The 22,872-nt window shown below is 40.2% G+C and overlaps 2 protein-coding genes and 1 pseudogene across 4 annotated transcripts; 2 read left to right on the forward strand and 1 right to left on the reverse strand.

Annotated features, from left to right (window-relative positions):
* Window positions 1-25: 25 nt before the first annotated feature.
* LOC102701300 lies at window positions 26-2,580 on the reverse strand. Of its 3 annotated transcripts, none has more exons than XM_006661810.3 (3): window positions 2,470-2,580; window positions 1,585-2,150; window positions 26-853 (listed from the first exon to the last, which is right to left on the reverse strand). In XM_006661810.3, exons 2-3 carry the CDS (start codon window positions 2,047-2,049, stop codon window positions 377-379), a joined length of 942 nt encoding a protein of 313 aa, XP_006661873.1. In that variant the 5' UTR covers window positions 2,050-2,150; window positions 2,470-2,580; the 3' UTR covers window positions 26-376. The 3 variants fall into 3 exon arrangements, with proteins under 3 accessions (XP_006661873.1, XP_015697175.1, XP_015697174.1); XM_015841689.2 differs by lacking the exon at window positions 2,470-2,580 and adding an exon at window positions 2,336-2,448; XM_015841688.2 differs by lacking the exon at window positions 2,470-2,580 and having other exon boundaries at window positions 1,585-2,448.
* Window positions 2,581-4,663: 2,083 nt separating this feature from the next.
* Window positions 4,664-9,728, forward strand: LOC102719707 (annotated as a pseudogene).
* Window positions 9,729-15,027: 5,299 nt separating this feature from the next.
* Window positions 15,028-21,909, forward strand: LOC102719989 (cytokinin dehydrogenase 3). The gene is made up of 8 exons (XM_015841544.2): window positions 15,028-15,268; window positions 16,550-16,607; window positions 16,708-16,788; window positions 16,894-18,457; window positions 18,567-18,694; window positions 18,815-19,075; window positions 19,148-19,410; window positions 21,064-21,909. The coding sequence occupies exons 4-8, from the start codon at window positions 17,884-17,886 to the stop codon at window positions 21,416-21,418; spliced, it is 1,581 nt and encodes a 526-aa protein (XP_015697030.2). The 5' UTR covers window positions 15,028-15,268; window positions 16,550-16,607; window positions 16,708-16,788; window positions 16,894-17,883; the 3' UTR covers window positions 21,419-21,909.
* Window positions 21,910-22,872: the final 963 nt, after the last annotated feature.

Raw genomic sequence — 22,872 nt, forward strand, 5'->3', positions numbered from 1 at the left:
AATACTTTGAGGTGGACAAACAAAGTTAGAAAAGTTTTCCCTCCGAGATGGAAAACAAGCAGCTGCCTGCTGAGGACAAAATCACTGCATCCGTCAGAAGAAAACCAACCTACTTAAATGTTGGCCAAAGAATACAATTTACATTTATAAGTAAATATATTTACAGGCAATGTACACCCTGGATTAAATATATTTACAGGCAATGTACACCCTGGATTAAATATATTTACAGGCAATGTACACCCTGGATTCCTGGAACCAGCTAAATCACACAAGAAAAGAAAAATAAAATAAGAAACCAGCTAACTGACGGATGCATAATCCTAGCTGTTAACTCGTAAGTCGTAACCTACTGTTTAACACACATTTGCACTCCTTAAAGAAACAAGGGCACCTTATCTTTCAAGCTGCTCTTCTTTTTCATCGCGGGTTCTACCTGCTTCTGAATATCGCTGTGGAGGTCATTCTTCTCGGTTGGACGATTTGCACTTTCTTTCTTCTCGGTTGCATGATTTGCACTCTCGACTAGTGACTCTACAGCCTTGGATTTCTTTTCATATCCCGAACATTTACTCAACAGGGGACCGAAAAATATGTTTAACATATCTTGAGCAACGTCTCCTGTCGCAGTGAAGCTTGGCCTACACTGTACTTGCTGTTTGTTGCTCTCAGCTCTACTAGACTCACTTGGAGCTGTATTTGATTTGGTTGTTGTTTCCGGCAGTTCTGATCGAGCATTGATTATTGATCCTCCTGAATCTGCCTTGGTGGAAATTGAAGGACGATGCTCATTGTATCTGGCTGTCTTTGTAGCTTCCACTTCATGCCTCTTCGCTTTATCAGCTTTTACATACTGCAAAGTGTAATAAATGTATCAGCATATCTTCACACATGTCCAGCTAAAAAATTGTCCATCAGGGATCCACATGACCCCTGTTTGCAAGAAGGGCATAAAATGGAAACATAAGATCATAAAGTCTAACGAGAACCGTTAAGAGAGCAATCAGTTGCATAAAAAGAGTTAAGAGGGTGTAAAATCTCACATTGTTCCTTAGCTATGCCTTTGAACTCCAGATCGTGTTGAAAAAGATAGGATTGTTTGTAATTTCACATATTTCTGTTTTGATGACTTACATGCACAAATTTAACAAGATCTGAGCCTAATAACAAATATATCACCTCTTATTATCAAAGTACAGCTATTAAACCAACAAACGGCAATCAAACCATGAGCTAAAATTACAATTATATGTTACAAATGTTCATTGCAAATATTCCACGCATATGAACTCACAGCCATGCAAGAAGTTATCTATGCACCTGAACTCGCCATGAACCAGTATTTGATTACTCTGTTAGTTTCATTGCCAGATATCAAAGGCTAATGACAGTGTTAGACAGTATGAATTAAGCTAAAGAAGACTCTATGAAATACCAGTGTAAACAATTTAGGTAGTTTATTAATATCAGCAGGGCTTTAACTGGAGTTGGAATTGATGGTTGAACATTAGCACAATATTAGTGAGCTAAATAACAGCACTTGGGAAAAAAATTAGAATTCTGCCAAAGCATAATATAATTTACCTCTTCAGCTATGCTCACTAGATCTTCCACAGTAAGCTCTATATCGTCATCAATTGTTTCTGATGGTGCTTCTAACTCAACATTCTCCAGCTTCCGCTTCCTGCTGTTCTTCGGAGCAGATCGTCCACTTACTTTTCTTGCATTCTTAGTAGTTATTCTTGCACTTTCTTCATGATCATCTTTGACAGCATCCACACACTTTCTCCTCGCCTTTTTCAAACCCTGACATGGCTGCAAACCTCCCAATTCACCCGCATCCTCCGCATCCACAGTTTTATCCTGCCTTACCCTTTTCCTTCTGACAGGCTTGATCTGGTCCAGATCCACTCCCTGCTTGTCGGATTCCAACACGGGCTCATTCCGATATTGAGTCTTTGACACTTCATTGCTTGAGCATGGCTTCAGCATCCAAGCCGGGAGGCAGCGCCTACTATTATCTTGCGAAACCATACACGCTTCAGCCATCTTCTTGGAAAGGGAGACTCACCCAGGTCAATCCCTGAATGCGTTGGCCATAAAAATTGAATCACGGAATATTTGCCAACCGATGCAGGGAAATCAGCCACCTGCAACGAACTACATGGTTAATCTTGGTTCCTGAATTACGCAGACCCATGCCAACAAAAGAAACACATCAGCAAATTTATCCCAGCAACCTATCCCCAATTCTCCAACCAGGATAACATCATATAACCCATGTTCTAAAATACGATAATTTGATCTCTTCGCGTCAGGCATAAAGGCTCTCTACCTTGAAACTAGGAGTACTCCAACACCCAATATAGGAAAGAAATAAAGAACTCCCCAAAAGGAGCAAACCCTAGCCGAACCCATAACCGAAGAAGCAGCAACGGCGCTCTCCACGGAGGTCCAAGTCCGACCTACCCGGCGGAGCGAAGCATCTGGGCTCACCGCCGGCTGGCCGCGTCGGGCCTTCTCCGCCGCGGGTTGAGGAGGAGGAGGAGAAGCGCGGAGGCGAGGAGGTCAGCAGTTCAGCACCGAAGCCGAAGGCCAGCCGGCGGCCGAGGAGACGGTGGAATCGCGGTCACCACGAACCGTCCGATTACGTCGTGCGGCTAGGATCGAGACACGTATCCCGGTGGATGGACACTTTTCATGTAGATCCCTCCGATTAGTATTTAATTTCGTTTAGCTCCCCAAATTTGATCGTTGGACGAATTTTAATGGGCCAATATTTTTAGCCATGGAAGTGGGCTTTATTTGGGTGGGCTTGGCTGCGAACAGAGCGCTTCTTGGCTAGAGCATCTCTAATATTTGTTGTTTTATAGACAGACAGTACATGGAAGAGATAGGTTGCATTGGAATAACGTAAATAGAGTTTCATTTAGATAAAACTCATTTTTTATCTCTTTTCATTGCCTCTTTGCCACATAATCAAAGTGTTAACATGGCATTGTATTTAATAATAATGAAACTCCTACTAATAGTATAATAGCCTTAGCCGTCTATTCGTCTAATTGGGTCAAAAGAAGGCATCTATCTATTTGGTCATGGTAATTTGTAAGACTTGCCAATTTACTTGAAAATGACCCCGTCGTTTGAACACCTGATTTTTCAAAACTTAGTACCGTACATGTTGACTACTGTAGAGTTTTGGCTATACAAAATATCAACGTCACGTCCAATAATTAAGGCGTATAAAACGAATAAAAAGTCAGCACCCGCAAGCTTAGCAGCCACAGGGTGTATTCATGATGACCATATATGGAGAAGAAAAAGAATGATATGCCACGCTACGTGGCCAACACGATCATCCAGGGGATAGTTAGGATTTTAAATTCAAAGGTTATAAAATTCTGGGCAGCTGTTTGAGTAAGTTAATTTTTACACGAAACACATCGCCTATAAGATTAAAAACGTGCCCGCAAAATTTCAAAAACTATAGTTGGATTAGAACGGGCCAACTCTCATGTGCCACAATTCATCTACTCTCTTGGTTGAAGAGTAAGATCATCATGGTTCTTCTTGTTTGTTTGAAAATAAATTTACTTTTAAGCAATTATTTATTGGAGCTGTAAAAGGAAAAATAAACACATTGCAACTAGATAAAATAGGGAACAATTGTATCAGATTTTGATAAAATAAGAAGCACTTTAGTTTTTCTTTTGTATTAGTATATTAATATTTGTGGGATTGATACGACGTGGAGTTATTTTGGAAACAAGGGAGTACAAACTTAACCGATGAAAAATAACTATCTATAATTATCGAAATTCATGAATTGGTGTACAACCAACATACAGTGTGTAATTTTGCGAGAATGGTTGCTGATTCACACAACGAACGCGTGAATTGTAGTCCAGCATTATTATCTTTATAAAATCACACCAGATATTATTATGTGTGTTAGTTTGGATAACGTTTTTAGGTTCTCTGAAATTAATGCAGGATTTTTTTTAAAAATCACATATATTAGCTCAACTTCCACGAAAAGCCCATAGGATTCTTCACACAAACTAATGCCGTAAAATGTATTATAGTGAAAAATATCAAAACCGTCTCCCTCCAGACAAGTCATACGCGACAGAGTGGAATTTGCCGGCCTGCAGCCGAACAACAAATGAAGGATATATATCCTATGTACGGTTGTGCTCATCATAGCTTTATTTTATTCGGTCGAAAAATTATCTGATTTTTTGAGATTTTATAGCATTGTCTAAATTTATTAATTGATGAATATATATAATTTATATATATCTAGATTAATTAGCATCCATATGAATTTAGGTAAGGTTAAAAACTCTTACATTATAAAACGAAGGGAGTATATAATAATATAAAATAATATTTACTAACACATGATAATAAACTATATATATATAACCGATCGTTTAACCATTTAAGAAATTATACATGTAAAAACCGATAAATAATCTAATAAATTGTTAAATGGACGGAGCCCATATCATTCGTCATATTATTTATACAACGTTGAACCAAGCGCGGTGCACACTTCCTTTCTGGCTTCACCATCCGGCCCAAATCCATTCCCATCAGGCCGCGCCGACTTCTCGTCTTCGATTCCACATCCAGTCGCCGCCGGCCGGCGTTGCGCCGGATGGATCGTCTCATGCTCGCGCCGGCTGTGGCAGTGGTAGCGCTGGTGGTGTTTGCCTCCGCTTGGGTTCCGGTCGCCGCGGCTGACCCGCAGGCCACGCTGCTCAACCTCGGGTGCAGCCAGTACAACGCGACTCCGGCTGCCGCGTTCCTGGCCGCCCTCAACGCCACCTTCGCGGGCTCCGGGGCAACCTCTCGTCCGGCGGTGGGGGTGCGGGTGGCTTCGCCACGGCCGCGGAGCCGCGAGCCGCGGCGCCGGCGTTCGCGATGGCGCAGTGCCGCCCGTATGTCAGGGCCGGGGAATGCGCCGCGTGCTTCGACGCCGCGGCCTCGCGCCTCCGCGCCTCGTGCGGCGCCGCCAACGGAGGGCGAGCCATCCTCGACGGCTGCGTCGTGAGGTACGAGAGCGCGGCCTTCTTCGACCAGGCCACGCTCCCGGGGAGCACGCAGGTGTGCAACGGCTCCGCTGTCGCCGACGGCGGCTTTGCGGACGCGGCGCGGGGGCTTGTCGCTGACCTCGCGGCCGCCGGGCCTCGCGCCCCCAGTCTCGCCGCGGCGGCCGCTCGCGGCGGCGTGTACGCCGCGGCGCAGTGCGTGGAGACGGTTGGGGAGGGTGGCTGCGCGCAGTGCTTGGAGTTGGCCGTGAGGAATATCGATGGGTGCCCGCCCAATTCCGACGGCCGCGCCGTGGACGCCGGGTGCTTCATGAGGTACTCCGACAAACCGTTCTTCCCCGCAAACGCGACCGTAGACCTGGCGCCATACTTGCGATCTGGTGAGTTCACTTCAGTTACGTATCATTTCTTCATGGTTTTGCGGCGAGTTGTTTAACCTAAAAACTTCAGCACTATCTTTTGGCTGTTTAGAAGCACAAGTGAAACCGCTTATTAAGGATTTAAAAATAATTTAGGGTAAAACTTGTATATGCATGTTCTTAGCGATCTAAAAGTGAAGCTAGAAAATAAACCACGATGAAAAACCTCAAAATCAATTCAAAATTTGACGTTTGAAATTCAAATTTTGGCTTATAAACATAAGCATAAGTGAAAAAATATCTCGTGAAATGCGTGAAAAATCTTTATTGTTACCTTTTTTTTGTTGTACTGGGCCCATGCGTGCAGTGCTTACATGTTTGTTTGTTATTCATAAAAGTGGTATAATTTAGGAAAAAGTCTACTTAACCCCCTGAAGTACTAAGGTTGGTCCACTTAACCCCCTTGAAGTATGAAACCAGGTATTTTACCCCCTGAAGTATTTAAACATGTTTAAAAATCCCTCTAGAGTGGTTTTATAAATGGTTCTGGCCAGGTACACGATGTTGCTTACATGGCATATACTTCATTACCATGTTATTGTCCACATCATAGTCCACATGTCTAAAACTACTTATAAAACCACTCTAGGGGTTTATTTGAACCGGTTTGAATACTTTAGGGGGGGTAGAATATCTGATTCATACTTCAAGGGGTTAAGTGGACCAGCCCTAGTACTGCAGGGCGCTAATTAAACTTTTTTTCTGTAATTCACAGCCCCATCCTTTCGCTCATGCTTATGGTTGTAAGCTAACATTTGAATTTTCAATTTTAAATTTGAAGTAGATTTTGAGGTTTACTCATAGTAGTTTATTTTTCAGTCATGGCTTTTAGATTGTTGAGAGCACGTATATAAAATTTTTACTCACAAATTATTTTTCATTTGCAAACATGCCGTTTGTTTTTTCCCTTAAAAAGCTAAACAATCACCCCCTTATTGATCAGTTACCGAAAACTTTTCATACAAGTGGTATAATTTAAGAATTCATTATTATGTTTTTTAGTTCGTTCAATTTAGCAATTATGTTTTGGTGGTCTGTGTTTAACAGGCCACTTGTCAACGACAATGAGACTGATTTTTTTGTACAGATATTTCAATCAAGTGAAAACTTAGAACCGTAATTGGGATGGATAAGAAGATGATATTTTGGTTGTTGGGGTTTGCAAAATAAGTTACCATATGGTAAATTAGTTCTGCAGTTCTGGAGAAAATAGATGTGCCATTTTTTTGTGCTCCAGGTCATTTTTGTACATTTCAGGAAAATCTTCTGTCAGGAATTTTATTTTTTAAGTTGGTTTATTTAGTGAGTAGTGTTGGACTCTTGGTTGGGGTTATTTTACTGTAGAACTTCACTTGGGGAGCAACAAGGCTTACTGAGGCATAGTCAAATGAAATATCGTCTCTCCTATTCAAAGCTCTTCAGTTCAGAGCTCTCCATGTATGGTCTATGCAGGGAAATCAAGTCAGAAAGGAGCTGTCATAGGAGGAATTTTAGGAGGTATGGCCTTCCTGTTCCTTCTTGGCCTATTGGCATTCTTGTGGACCTGGCGGTCTACGAAGCTGTTGAAGCCTCGTAGAGGTAAGCAACTATCCGATCTGAAGTATACCACTTTCTTGGACATAAACTTTATGTTCATGTCTAATTCTTCAACGCTATCTTAAAGCATGGTGAAAGATCAGGTAGGCATGTTAGCTAAAACTAATTTGATACATTTCATGAATATGCCACTTTAGGAAGTTGTGCTCATACATGAAGGACATGACTATTGTTTTTTACCCTCTTATTAGCCAGAATTATACATGCTTTCATGAGCACAATGTTGAATGCCTTAAATTCTTGATACATTTTGTGGTATCTGAAGCCAACTTCTACATTTATCAACATCACAATGAGTATTTAGATGGACATACAAAAATAGTATGCATAGTTTTGTCTTGCAAAGTACTTTCATAATTTTGCTGTTTTGGAGTATTTGTCAATGCCCCCAAACAGTACTTGTCTGTTACTAGAGGGAGCATAATTTCAAATCAAGGACAATGGTTGGTCATGGTGTAGGGAGAAGTTGTGTTTCATGCACATCTTTTTCAAAAATGTCTCCAATGTACTGGGATCCAGGAAAGATCCTTTTACATTGTTTTGCATTTGCAAGTTTAATTAATTTGCCATGTTTAATAACTAATTAAAAAGCTATCACGATCAAGTTTTGCAAACTACATTTTTCCATAGTGTTAATTGGAAAGAAAAGGAACCACTTTAGCTTGTTCGTGTCTCTGACTGTATTTTTCTATAGGAGATATACTTGGCGCAACAGAACTGCAGGGTCCAACAAGTGTTTACTATCAAGATCTGAAGGCTGCAACCAATAATTTCAGTGAGAAAAGCAAACTTGGAGAGGGGGGTTTTGGAGATGTATTTAAGGTATTACAATCTTCAAATGTTGAATCCTCTATACAGATTTTCAGACGAGAGATACAACTATAAATAGGATAAGAACCATTAGATCACCATTGACTATAGTAAATGCAAATAAATCTTGAAAAAAAATCCATTTCTGACAGGGATTGCTGCAAAATGGGAAAACTGTAGCTGTAAAAGGGTTGACAGTGATGGAAACCAGCAGAGCCAAAGCAGATTTCGAAAGTGAAGTGAAGTTAATTAGCAATGTTCATCATCGGAATCTTGTCTGGCTCCTTGGTTGCTCTAGCAAGGGCTCGCAATGCTTGCTTGTTTATGAATACATGGCAAATGGAAGCCTTGATAAATTCCTCTTTGGTATGGTTCTCAGTTCTTTCTTCTTTATGTTATTTAAATTATCTGGGCACTTGCTGGACATATGGAAGATTTTGTTGGTGCGTCTGATATTTCCATTTGAAATTACACTTCTATTGCTAGCCATTGCTATTGTTATATGTTATTTAAGAGGGGAATGCTTTGCTAAAAATCAAGTGCAGGCTGCAGTTAATTAGCTTAAGATGTCATTTCACCTCTCTTTTTTGCCGGGTCATCCGAAGGGCGGACGAACAAATTTCATTTAAGGATACTTATACCTCTCTTTGGCCTTGTTTTGTTGTAACAGGTGAGAAACGTGGTACCCTTAATTGGAAGCAGCGATTTAACATCATTGTTGGCATGGCTCGTGGCATTGCATATCTTCATCAAGAATTCCATGTTTGCATCATACACCGTGACATTAAATCTAGCAATGTTCTCCTTGATGATGAGTTTCAGCCAAAGGTTGCTGATTTCGGTTTAGCAAGGCTCCTTCCTGATGATCATAGCCATCTCAGCACTAAATTTGCAGGAACATTGTAAGTTTGAAGATGAAAATATTGCGTTAGGGCATATGTTGTGTTTCTAATTATGTATATTCACTTAAGCAGGGGTTACACAGCTCCTGAGTATGCCATCCATGGGCAACTGTCTGAGAAGGTTGACACCATACAGCTTTGGTGTAGTCATTTTGGAAATAATAAGTGGCAGGAAGAGCAATGATACAAGGCTGGAGCCTGATAGTCAGTACCTACTTGAATGGGTATCCATCGTTCTTAAAAACTCTTTCTTTTTCACACATACCATAGTTTATTTTCATTTTTTCTCATACAACCTTTCCATGTCTTATTTGTGCTCATGATTATATTCCTGCTCATTCCTAACTTGGTGACATGAATGCACTTGCTGTTTTTTAACTATAAGCATCAGATTTGACAAAGTTATTGCTGAGCAAGCATTGCATTACTCTTAAGGTTCCACGAAAATTGGTTCATGTTAAGATCAGAACTAAACAATTTGAATTATTCATTTTCAATTTGAAGAAAATGCCATAATAGTTCATATGATCATCTTGTAATGATTGTACTGAGATTCTGTTATGTGTCTACTGACACTTATTTTTTCCTATATGGAAATTTGATGATTTTGATCATGCCTGCTTGTTTTACAGGCCTGGAAGCTATATGAAAACAACAACTTGATTGAATTGGTGGATAAATCATTAGACCCAGAAGAATATAATCCTGAACAGGTAAAAAGAATAATGGAGATAGCGCTTCTCTGCACTCAATCAGCTGTTGCTTCACGACAAACAATGTCAGAGGTCATTGTATTGTTGTTGTCAAGAAATGCTTCAGAGTTTCAGCCCACGAGACCTACTTTTATTGATTCAACTAGTAGAGTACGAGGTGAAACATCCTCCTCCAGTTCATCTTCTGCATCCAAGGCCACTGTTTCGATAACACAGTTTTCAGCCAGGTAAAGGTGTTGTATATGAAAGTGCTTTGTTTTTTGTGTGTGTAACTTCTATATTTGTATCTTTTGTCTATGTTCTATACAGAAACAAGTGGATATTTACTTGTGAGCACATACGAAACACAGTATAAAATCTGATATCTTCTTTTTTTTGTCCATGTGACTATGACTCTCATAGCATTTGCTCCATATGTTCTGAGACAAATCACTGTCCTTGTATGCTTGGAACACATTTGAGTGAAAAGTTGAAAAAAATACCTTGATATTTATGTTATCCTAAGATGCCATTTTGTGCAAACCTGGCCCAACACATCTAAGAAGGCTGTGAGGTTGATATGCAAACCTATGCAAGTGCATTCGGTTAAGTTCTAGAATCAGCTACCAGAAAGTAAGCTATGGAACTTGAATTCTGCAGGCATAATTCTGATAAGCTTTGTGTAAACCTAATAAAAGCTGTTTTTTATAAGAAAATATTGTTTATTGAAATGCCAAAAAGGTAATACCAAACTACACTTTGTTGGGAACAATATAGCAGCACTGTATGACTGTATCCGATAAGTTAGGGTTATTTTGGCAGGAGCTAATGCAAGGTTACAAGCTACATAGTACAGTGTAGGAACCAGCAGACAGAGGCTGATGTTGGTTGTAGATCATTGATTAATCTCACCACGGTGTGGATTATAGTTTATATATTTATCATTACTCAGAAGAGTGCAAATGATGTGCCTTATGCTATCATTATCAATTGATTGTTGGAACACTTCAGTGCTGCCATATAGGTAACCTTTATTTCATTGTTTTTTCTTTCCTGAAAATACTGCTGTGCTTCATTTCTTTAGAAGAAAGAAAAACAACACCCATGCAACCAAGGTCTCACAAGCCCTTCATCCAGAACACACTCACAGAAAGCATCACATGAGGCAACATACAACCAAAACCAACTTTGGACAGCTTAATGACCGGGGTTAGCGACCTACAAAGGAAATCTTGGAGCGCAAGAGCTCCAGCTAGGCACCAAAAACTACCATCCATTTATCGATGAATAGTTATCTTCTATAGCATACCATATCCTTAAATGTTTCAGTGGTCTAGCGTTATGGATAGTTACCTTAGTGTGTGCCACATATGCTGTCTTTACTAGACAGCATACAGACAGTAACGAGATGGCAGCATCCAAGTTGATGCACATCAATATAATTGTTATCATATTATTGGTTGATGGAGATGATTCATCAACTGTAATTGTTTTCATACTGTTGCTTGATGTAGACAGATCACCTGCCATCATACTAAACCCCTTTCTGTTTTATCAGTAAATAGTTCCACCATTGGGCTCTTGTTTATATATATTGATTCTTTTTTATATATACAAACTACCCTGTTGACAATTATAGAGAAAAGGGGATAGTGACTACCATGACCATTGAATGTTTGCTCTCAATTTTTATTTCTCGTACTAGGTTGTTGAGGTAAATTAACTTATCTATGGTTAAGTTTAGGCTTGTTCTGACCAATGAGTTTCAGATTTGACTGTGTTTCTTTGCCTGCCATAGTTTTTGCTGTGTACTTGTATAAGCTCTTTTATATAATGTATTGATGAGTTCTTTCTGATATGTTTTTCATGATGCACATTTAGTTTTTTCTGAGATTAAATGTTCCAGAAGTTTCAGTATCAGAAATTGTATGTAAATAATAATTAGGGCAAGTTTAAAAGTGAGTGAAGTAGAAGAAGAATACCACGCAAAATGAGGTATCTCAATAGTGAATGACAAATTAAGTATGAGCTATTGCAAACCAAAGAAATGAATTTATATGATTTTGAAGCAACTTTTAGATGTAAATTTATTGGAAAAAACATACCCTTTAGCAGTTTGAAAAGCATACTTATGGGAAATAAGAGTTTTGTTTCTTTTCCCTTAACAACGAATGCAGCCTTAGAGCAATTCGCGGGGCCCTGCCGGAGCCTTTAAATGTCTCACTGTAAAATGACTATGGCTTGATTTTTTTCTAAATTTATCCAGTCCTATTGAGCTCATCATCCAAACTTAGCCAAGGGGACTGAAATGCAACTTTTGATCTTACCTACTTTAATATTCTTTAAATCTCCTGAGGAGGTTGAGAAGCACCTTGAACTGGAAAGTGTTAATAAATAACTGGGCTGATGAAACTCACAGTTGAGTCCATTTCAACTTGAATGCTCGGTACAAGATAAACACGTCTCTTGTAGTTTCCATGTTAAAGATTTTATGTAGTAGTCTATTTCTATATTGCAATAGCATATCACTTCATTTTAGACCTCATTAACTGGTATCTAGAAGGTCCGCATAAATTTCATCATTCAGGAGTACCAACCATAGTGATGAGTCAATTAGAATTTGAAGTAATGTGCGCATAAGAATCAGCAATTGGTAAAATTAGGAAACATGTCTGGACCACAATAATGCATGCTGCTGATGCAGTTTGATCTCTGGGGCCAATTAGATTGTGATCATGTGGCTGTTTCAGTCAATTACATTGTGATCTCACCGGCCAATTGCTTTTGCCATCTCTAATAGATCCTGACTGATTTATTTTGTCCTTTTGTTCTAACCTTCTGTATGAAGATAAAATTTCATGTCAGACTGCAGCAACTCGATAGAAGTGCTTATGCATGAAGATTAATGATTTGCACCGTGATGTTGAAATTACATTACTTAAAACTGTGTCAGACTAGGACAGCATTTGAGCTTCCTCCTCTTTTATCGAAAAAATATGACTTGTGGGGTACATGCAGGGTGCAGAGATGATGGAATCCAAACTGTTCAAAAAATATGACAAAGGGGCATATCGTATTTGTTTCTGTTCAAGATCCATTCTTATATCGCATACAGATCTGACAGTTTCTGACAATGTAGATTCTCGACGTTTGTTTCTGATGATCTCATCCTCATGTAGCACAGGTAGAAAATTTTCATTCCAGTGATCAATAATTTGAGGTCAGGAAACTGGGTCTGGGGGGCAACGAGTCATGCTGATGAACCTTGGCTGAGCTGATCGTTGGATCACCTATTTATCTGGAACATACGAAGGAGGTAATGACACAGTTATTGATGCCTATGGAAATTACTGTTCATATTTCTTTTATAGTTCGATTTCTATATTGCTTCCAGCTTGCTAGTCCACACATGCTCGATAGTTGGCCAGTTCACGTCAATTCTGGTGTCTAATATTTGTATCTAAAATTTTCTTCCATGCAATGGATATAATAGTGGCCTTTTGTCTGGTTTTTCTAAAAGAAAAGAAGAGCACTTCTGCATCTTCCTTTATTTTAGTAGCCAGCTAATTCTCTTGTCATTATTTTGTCTAGAATGTCATATGAAAATGGATAGAATCTTCCTGCAAGAGAAAAGGCTCAATATCCGTGTTAAGCATGCAAATGACAGGTTTTCCAACATAAAATACCCAGACAAGTACAATGACTAGTATACATATTAAAAAATGTAGCCCACAGATGTTTAGACATCAATCACTGGTGCTACAAAAACAAAGTGTGCATTACCTTGTATGTATTGTTTTTTTTTTTTGTCTTAGATAACAACCAATTTATGTTCCTCACTTCCTTGTGAGACAAACACTGCCTTTACTTTGCCCTCATAATTTTAGGGTGTGGTTAAAAACAATTAAAAACAGCTGTTGCTATGCCCACCAGAAGACAGGAATTGTCTTCCTTCTGTCATTGTACTTGGTGTGCTTTAGAAAAGGGAGGAAATAAGTAGTTATAACAATTAGTGTGTTGTTCACATCTGCAAGTGTATGCAAATATGCTACGTTTTGCAGCATACGTGCTTGAGAACAACATGTGTCTTGTCATCCATTTAATTATCATAACTAGGATATGAATATTTTAGTGTACATTATAAGGGCGGCTCATGAAGACTAGGAAAGATTGTCCTTTCAGTTTAGGGGGCGATGATCAAATGCAAATAATATAATAAGAAATCAGTACAAAAGAACCAAGAGCTCGATTGGTAAAGGTTGGCTCATTTCCCATCGGAGTTGTTAATGCCTGGCCAAATCGATTTTGTAAGAAATGCCCTAAAGTGAAAAGAAGATAAGAGGCAACATGGACAATGGCCTGATATGAGGCAACAACTAATTTAAACAAAGAAATCAAAAAGATAATAGTGGGACAGGACCATCTGATGAAGTATATAACAGCTTCTAATTGTTTAGTTACGCAAGTGGTGAACATGGCATCAAAAAGAAGCATGACCATTTTGAAAATACGCCATGCCTATATATGTTGATCCTCTTTGCTTTCTTCCTCTCTCCACCTGTACTTTCTGTGATTGCATGGAAAAGTTTTTTCCTCTCTGTTTTTTATGTGTTTCAGAGTACCTATTAAGGGTACTTAAAGAGAAATAATGGAACTTGTTTTTTTACCAGATTTTCTAATATGATATAACAGATTTGCAGTTTTGCTGTGTGACCTGCAAATGTTTTCTAATGAATGCAATCACCGGTGCCACAAACCTTTTCAGACTGAGCTGATTCTGAGACTTGCATGCTGATCAAGTGCAGTCATCACAAGAAAAGGCACCTTTACTAAACATTATGTCCCCTTTGTCTTCCTATTACAGAATAGTTTTGTGGTGGTCCCATTATCTTATGCATCATTAAAATTGGGACATCTATTCCCACTTTTCTGTGACATCATTTGCATATCTTTGCCAGGGAATTTCCTTTAAGTCCCTCTCTGGTGAATTCATGCTACTGACAGGGAGATAATTCTGCAGCTGGGAAGAACCGCAGGTATTAGACTGTTTCACTCTCCTGCTTCATAGACAGTTGCATTTGTTTTATACCATCACATACATATCCCCTCGTGTCCATGCATAGTTTACTTGCATCCCACTGTGCTGCTGGAAAAAAGCCTTCTGTCTTTAATAAATTAAGTGGTAGAACTGAATAATCTGTCTTGTGGAATTATTCCTTAGGAATTATAATAGGAAATCTTTGATCTGCCATCTCCTGGACAATCTATGATTTGTCCATTAGCACCACCAAATTCTATTGGTGTATTCTCTTCAGTGGTGCACAGTCACACTGTATGCACACTATGGAAGGGGAGAAAAAGGCATTACTCTCTGTTGGCATGAAAACGTGAGCTGTAGTAGACTAGTCGTAGGTCAGGACCACCATTGTACTCTACTAGCCATATGTAAGATGATGCGCTTGGCGAGTGTCCTGAGGCTATAAAGCCCGAATCTCCTTGGGCCCAACCATGCCATGGCTTTTCATCCTCCCAATACCAAGTAGTTCCAAAATCTAAAGGGGGGGACTCAGTGGAAAGGGTGTGCCTGCTCTTTTCCATACAGATTTGTGTTCATCAATGGCGTAGGGGATCTCATGAGGTCACTGGGCTCTCGCAAGTGGGGAGAAAAAGGGAGATCTAGGAACGACTTAGTGGCCCACCTTTTCTCCCTTTTTTTTCCCCACAAGGACGAGCTCATGGATTGAAGAAGGAAAGTGATTCTGCATTGGGTCTCAAATCTTGGGGAAGATCATGTAGTGTACTCTCCACTCAATCGGCAATGAGTCATTTTGTTATTGCATGATGGCACCCTGACCCTGATCATGCATAGGCCAAAGATATCAGACGTGAGAGACCTCGTCTATATACATGTGGTCGCTAGGATAGGATGCTTACATGCTTTTGTGGTTTTTCTTCTCTTGGAGCTTTCGGTTATCATCACACCTCTAGATATTTGCGGGTTACACAGTTACAGCACTAGTTTTGGATGGCTTAGCTTGCTTAATAATGGTTGGTTTGCAAGTTTTAAGGTATATTGCAATATGCGATGGCAATCTAAATTATTCTGAAGCACTTGATAGACAACTGGCGTAACATCAACGTCAAGCTCATGCTATATCTTATCTTACGTGGAAACTCCGGAACGGAGATATGGTTATTAAGTATGTTTTTGTAGTTGTTTAAACTGTTCTAACTAGGGATTTCTAAATGAAGATTTTGTGCTTCTGGTAGCACTACGTGAAATATTTACTCTGGGTTTATGCCTCATAGGCTGACAGAGAAAAGAAACATTTTTTTAACAGTCCACTTGATTATTTATTGTCTGTTTGGAAGGGATTTTTTTTTTTGCATGACATGGGGGTGGGTAACAGGATGAATGACTCCGTTTTTAAGTAGTAGATATATGATGATTTTAAACAAAACTATTTCAGTAGGACATTCACAGTCATCTTTTCGCTTTTAAGCATAACCAAAATGGCTTGTTAACGGTTAAAAAATAATTTCTGGATAAAACTTTATAGTTCTTAACGATTTAAAAAGCAAAGACCGGAAGACAAATTACGACGGAAAAGCCCAAAGTCAACGTCAAATTTAAGTTTTAATATTTAGAATTTGGTTTCTAACCATAAGCCATAAGATGAGGCTGATTGTAATGTTGCCCTTTGTTCATAAAAAAAGTTCAGTAGGATATTGGAAGTAATATCCACTGATACTTCATCCTTTCTTTTTAAAGACCTTCCATCTATCCCTGGAAAATATTTCAGCTATTTGATACTGTTGTACGATTCTATTCCTGACATTAGTAATGACCCAACTAGATTATATTCCCTTGGCAACAGATTGCTTCCAAATGAAGACAAGCTAACATATTGTAAGGTGTTCTTTTTTCTTGGCAAATCGCATTTTCAGTGCAATTCCTAAACACAACAAAAAGTTTGAGAGTATTAATATCGGAAGTGCAGAAATGTCAACTGCTTTCTATCGAAAGAAAAGTAGTTAGGGATAAGAAAAACTAATCGCATTTATAATAGCAGGAGGCTTCTTTTCAATGCACGTTTGGAGAGGATGAAAAAGTAGATTAATAAATTCTAGGTGAGTCAGTTAAGTTCTGCCGCATCATCAAATCAATAAAGTGAATAAACCTTTCTTTTTTTATTGAACATCTAGAACTCAAACTTTGTTTTGTCATTAGGTTATTGCGATGATACTTGAGGATGAGTGGACTTCTTTTTATATCAGAGAAATGCAACAACCTTCTAACTTCAGCAAAACGGTAAGCATTTTTCTTCAGTACCGTATTTATATATCTAATCTCCTTCGCAAAACAAATGGAGTAGGTTTCTGCACTTGTTGTTAAGTTGTATCTCATGGATTCCAGCCACACAATCCGTGGGCATCCTCCTTGGCATGGGTGGTGGCCAATCATCTTCAGTGAGCCTGGGACCCTGTGTACAGTATTACACAACAGTAACTGTGCAAAAGATTTGGTATCTAGAGCTGAGCCCCAGCGCCCAAACTGGCGATCGGTGGTCAAGAGCAACAGAAGGAGCCATGGAGATTGGCTCTCCTTAAAAGACTACTAGTGGATGTGGATCACAGCAGCCAGAGAGAAGAAAAGGTATATGTTAATCCGGCTTTCCTTAGCTCCAGAATCCATAGTCTCACCAAGATCTTCTCCTCCATTGGCTGTTAGCGCGTATTAACAGTACCTTACTGAACTCCATGCTTGCTATTGAGAGTAGAGAGGGAGAGCAGGTGAAAAAAGATCACATGGACCTCTTTTAAGGACAGTCTTTGGAAGCAGGAAAGAGTGTGCAGTGTGATCTTGTATTGTCTTTGCCCCTTTCCTTTGGCAGGAGAGCCTTGCAGTCATGCACTTGCCCAGTTGTCCTCTTTCTCTGTCCTCATTTATATTGTGCGGGTTTGTTTCAGCTGTTTTCCCTTCAGGGAGGAGGAGAGAGACAGAGCTATGCTCCTAGGAGGGGGAGAGAGGAGAGGGGTTGAAGATCATGGTGACCTTTTTTTGGGTATGTGACAGCTTCTTCCTTTAGTCTTTTAGGCTTCCTTTTATCTCCTCTTCCTCATGAAACCCCTTTCAAAACCTCATATCGCCCTCATCAGCTGATCAGCGAGTGAGTGCCTCCTCCTCCTTTAAGAACCCTCTTCCCTGCCCATCCTTTTTCTTCATCCCCTCAACTTTGCCTAAAAGGCAAGAACAAAGCCATATGATTCTCTGATACCTTCTTCCAAGCTGCATCACAATACAACACATTGTGGTGACACCAAGATAATATATCACACATCATCTCTTCTTCTACCACCCTCTATATTCTTGCAAGAAACAGCTGTGGAAGGATTACTCCACGCCATGGAGATTGCCATGGTCTGCACAAGAGTTAACCTACTCATCCTCGTCCTCTCCCTCTGCTCCCCATACAAGTTCATACAGAGCCCCATGGACTTCGGCCCTTTGAACCTGCTTCCCACCACCACCACTGCATCTAGTGACTTCGGTAGAATCCTCTTCCACTCCCCATCTGCAGTGCTAAAGCCCCAAGCTCCAAGGGATATCTCCCTGCTTCTCAGCTTCCTCTCTGCCTCACCTCTTGGCATGGTGACAGTGGCAGCCAGGGGAGCAGGTCATTCCATTCATGGACAGGCCCAGGCCCTTGATGGCATTGTGGTGGAGATGACCTCTCTGCCTTCTGAGATTGAATTCTACCGAGGAGGAGAAGGAGATGTTTCTTATGCTGATGTGGGTGGTGGAACTATGTGGATAGAACTTTTGGAGCAGAGCCTCAAGCTTGGCTTAGCTCCAAGGTCTTGGACTGACTATCTTTATCTCACCATCGGTGGAACTTTGTCCAATGCTGGCATCAGTGGGCAGACATTCAAGCATGGACCTCAGATTAGCAATGTTCTACAGCTGGAAGTAGTCACAGGTGAGAGATGCAGAATGGAACATAAATGATAACATTTTAAACGTTCTTCTTGGCTAACCATCTTTTTAACTGATGGGCAATAGATTTTCTGTTTCTCTTTGCTTGCCAGGTAGGGGTGAGATTGTGACCTGCTCACCCATCAAGGATGCAGAGCTATTCAATGCTGTTCTAGGAGGCCTCGGGCAGTTCGGCATCATTACTAGGGCAAGGATCCTGCTGCAGGAAGCTCCACAGAAAGTATGCAGCTTTAGAACTGTCCTGTGCTTATTACTCAAGTATATTATATGATCTTATTATTTATGCATGTCATGTTTCCGGCACGCATATATAATTAAACAAATCTGGAATTTCATTTAGGTGAAGTGGGTGAGGGCCTTCTATGATGATTTCGGCACCTTCACCAAAGACCAGGAGTTGCTGGTGTCAATGACCGATTTGGTGGACTATGTGGAAGGTTTCATCGTCTTGAATGAACAATCCCTTCATAGCTCCTCCATTGCCTTCCCTGCAAATGTGGACTTCAACCCAGATTTTGGCACCAAGAACAGCCCTAAGATCTACTACTGCATAGAGTTTGCTGTTCATGATTACCACAACACGAACATCAATGTGGAACAGGTAAGCTCCAAATTTTACTCTATTCTTTGAACATGTCGGTCATGGTAATGATCGAGTCTACATCTGTTTCAGGTCGTGGAAGTCATCTCAAGGCAGATGAGCCACATAGTATCCCACTTGTATAGCGTGGAGGTGTCCTACTTTGATTTTCTCAACAGGGTTAGGATGGAGGAGATGAGCCTAAGGAACAGTGGTCTTTGGGAGGTGCACCATCCATGGCTCAACATGTTTGTGCCAAGGGCTGGGGTTAGTGACTTCAAGGACCTGCTCATGGACAGCATCTCACCGGATAGCTTCGAGGGCCTCATCCTCATCTACCCACTCCTCAGACACAAGTAAGCAGTACTACTACTAATGCTAAATAGACATCACATTATGATATTGCCAACATGGGGGCACAGCAATGCGTGGAAGTATTATTTGTGAGCAAAAAGTTATCTATTAGTTATTTAATTGATCTCTCTTTCATGATCACAACATTAGCTGCCAAGCAGTCCTAGTAGGACAAGTATTTGTCTGCATTATCCAACGTGGTGCCCCTGTGTTATAGTATTAGTCCCTTTTGGCATTAATATGTTGGCCCATTTTTTCAGTTTTTACAACTGCCGATTGGAGAAGATATTTACATGTGACTAGGTTAATATTTCAGCGTGAAATGCCTTTTTGCTCTTTGAAAAGATCTATTGCTCTTTTCGTAGCATTCATGATTTGAGTATGTTCTTATCGATTCTGTGAACTTAGGATTTCATAGCATCCAGCCATTTATATAAGAGATTTTTTTTTCATAAATGATAGTTTTGATCTCTCCTTCTGTGTGGTCCTTCATAGCCTCATAGGTCTAAAGCTGCTAGTATTCATTAGTATTCTCTTGCTGGGCCCAACACTATTCTTGTTTCATTTAGAAGAACTCTCCGTTAAAATTGTTGTGGTAACAAGTAAAGTTGCTGCATTCACCTACAAGAGGGCCGAGACCTGAGGCTGGTGGGTGTAGAGTGTAGAGTGATCCCAAATAGCCTTTAAGAGCTGATGAAGATAAGTTTTCAGGCTTGCTTCATCCTAACGTTGGACACTAGAATGAGAATATCAGAATATGCGATAAGTTAGGCAGTTAGTTTGTCTAATGCTGTGGCAACTTATTTTTGTTGGAAAGTTACATGTTTGCAAACAATATTTTCGGTCGAAAGTCCACACCTACATGGCTACAGTGACTTTATTTGTAGACTGTTGCATGATTATGAATTATATCATGTTTAATGGGTCCCTCAAATAGAATGCCAGCTTTCATCACCATATTATATGAATCAACTGAATCAATGGGCTTAATCAGTGGTATCCTACCTTTTATTTAGTCTGCTTATTTAGTGAAACCTTTTGTTCAGTAGCAACAGTGAGGAGTATAAACAGAAGTTGCTTCACAGGTTAGTTTTTTTATTTCAATAATTATTTGTTTGTTTATGCTTAGATTATTTATGCTTATTCCAGCCCTTGATAAATAATTATCGAGGTCAAAACTCAAACGGAGCAAGCTATAGTTTAATTTGTCCCCTTTAGAGAAAAATAATAATTTTGACTATCTGGATTCCGGAAACTATTTGTCGTGATGTAGACAAGGCACAAATTCTCTACGGTTTTAAAAAATAAAAACCAGTTTTATGATCTCATTGACCTCACATGCAAGAATTTGTAATGTGATCCTCCTCCCAAGAAGTTTATCTGCAAGAGGGGTTTAACATACACTTAATGGTAGGCAGAGTCAGCTCTGATCTCATTGTACCAATGAACCTTAACAATAGATTTATGTTCAGCGTTCTGGATTAGTTTAACAGTACCAATGTGGACTTCACTCCCGAAACTATAAAACAAACCTCTTTTGAGTCAAAATGCACTGAACCACTGAATGTCAGCATTATCTTCTACTCTAATCTTTTCATCTCCAGCTCTTGCTACTCTGTTTCTGAGATTAAATTGCTGCACTCTCTCACTGACAGGTGGGACACCAACACGTCGGCCGTCCTGCCGGACACCGGGTCGACGGAGCAGGTAATGTACGCGGTCGGCATCCTCCGCTCGGCGAACCCCGACGACGGATGCTCCCACCACTGCCTCCAGGAGCTCCTCCTCCGCCACCGCCACGTCGCCGACGCCGCCGCCGCGGGCCTCGGCGCGAAGCAGTACCTGGCGCACCACCCGACCCCGGCCAGCTGGCGCCGCCACTTCGGCCGGCGGTGGGAGCGGTTCGCGGAGCGCAAGGCCCGGTTCGACCCGCGGTGCATCCTCGGGCCAGGCCAGGGCATATTCCCCAGCAGCGCCATCATCAATGGAGAGCATGGAAGCTATAGCTGACAGCAGAAAGCGCAGCGCTGTGACAGCTGCTGGTCCAGTAGATTGTAGGCAGAGGCGACTAGGATGGGAGGATCTTGTTGCTCTTTCTTTCTTTTCGATAGCCTTTTCTGCTTTGTTTTCCTCGGCCTTTTTTTTTTTGTTTTGATCCATCGTTTTGGGTTGCTATGGTTGGCGGGTGAAATTGAGCGGATGCTCGGTGATCATATCACCGTCGTCACTGGGAATTTTTTGGAACTTTGTACAGGCTGAGGAAGCAAAAGAAACAGCTCTAGGGGAAGGATCAAGGATAGGGGATAGCGATTCTATTTCGATCTGTACTCCATTCCATGTTCGATCTTGCCGCCATTAATTGCTCTCACCCCCACCTCCACACTCCACCCTCCCAGTGCGTTGTGCTTTTAGCTCGTTTCGTTTGTTCGCACAAACTGACGCCACTTTGGTTAACCAGCGTATCTTTTTCTTTGTCAGGCTAGTGCAGAATTGTGGCGTTGCGACACTTCCACAATCTATTGTTTTGTCTAAATGCCGGCCGCACTTCAGAATCATGTGTCGTTTTCTGAAATTCCTCCCGCCCACACCCCACCCCTCCTAGGCCAAACAGCGCGAAGACGTTACCGAGCTACGGTTGATTTGTGCATGAATGCACGATACATCGATTAATTTTGATGTTTCGTCGGCACAGCTCCATGCTCTCTCCGAAAACAAATCAACTTTTCAGTTTTTAAATACAATGGTTGACCTTTTATTTTATTTAAAAGAATTTTATAATTAATAATTTTATTTTTATTAGATGATAAAACATAATGTACTTTATGTATGACTACTTTTTAAATTTTTTTTACTTTATGTGTGACTACTTTTTTAAAAATTTTTTAAAAAAAATTTTAAATAAGACGGATGGTTAAACGCTCGAAAAAGAAATCGAAAAGTTTTTTTTTTTTTACGGAGGGAGGAGATGGCATGTTAGTATCGTGGAGTATCCATATATGCATTAATACTGCTCCTCTTTTTTTCTTTAAAGGATGCTGTTCCTTTATTTTGAAAGGGGGCTATGTAGTTCTCCACCGTTTTGCTTTTGATTATACTTGTAAGAGCAAGGTAATAATATATTTAACAAGCTGATTGTAAACTGGTTGTAAGACTCTTAATAGTTTTCTCTTAGCCTATCAATATAGTACATAGTTATTCATCATTAATACAGAACACATCTGTCTCTCTATGAGTTTCTTGGTTCTTGTGTCTTAGCCGATTGTAAACTTACAGCCTATTTCTTCTCTCTCTTCTATCTCTGCATTAGCCGCATAGAGTATGCTATTATGCTTGCTCTAAGCTAAAATTGAATCTTAGGGTGTTTAAAGTTACAGCTAATTCTAAGGTTTTTTATTTTATACTCTTTACTTTTTTAGATCCGATAGCACGCGTATAAATTTATAATTTTTTTATAAATATAGCGT

This window comes from Oryza brachyantha, chromosome 10, assembly GCF_000231095.2.
Source record: "Oryza brachyantha chromosome 10, ObraRS2, whole genome shotgun sequence".
Lineage (NCBI taxonomy): Eukaryota > Viridiplantae > Streptophyta > Magnoliopsida > Poales > Poaceae > Oryza > Oryza brachyantha.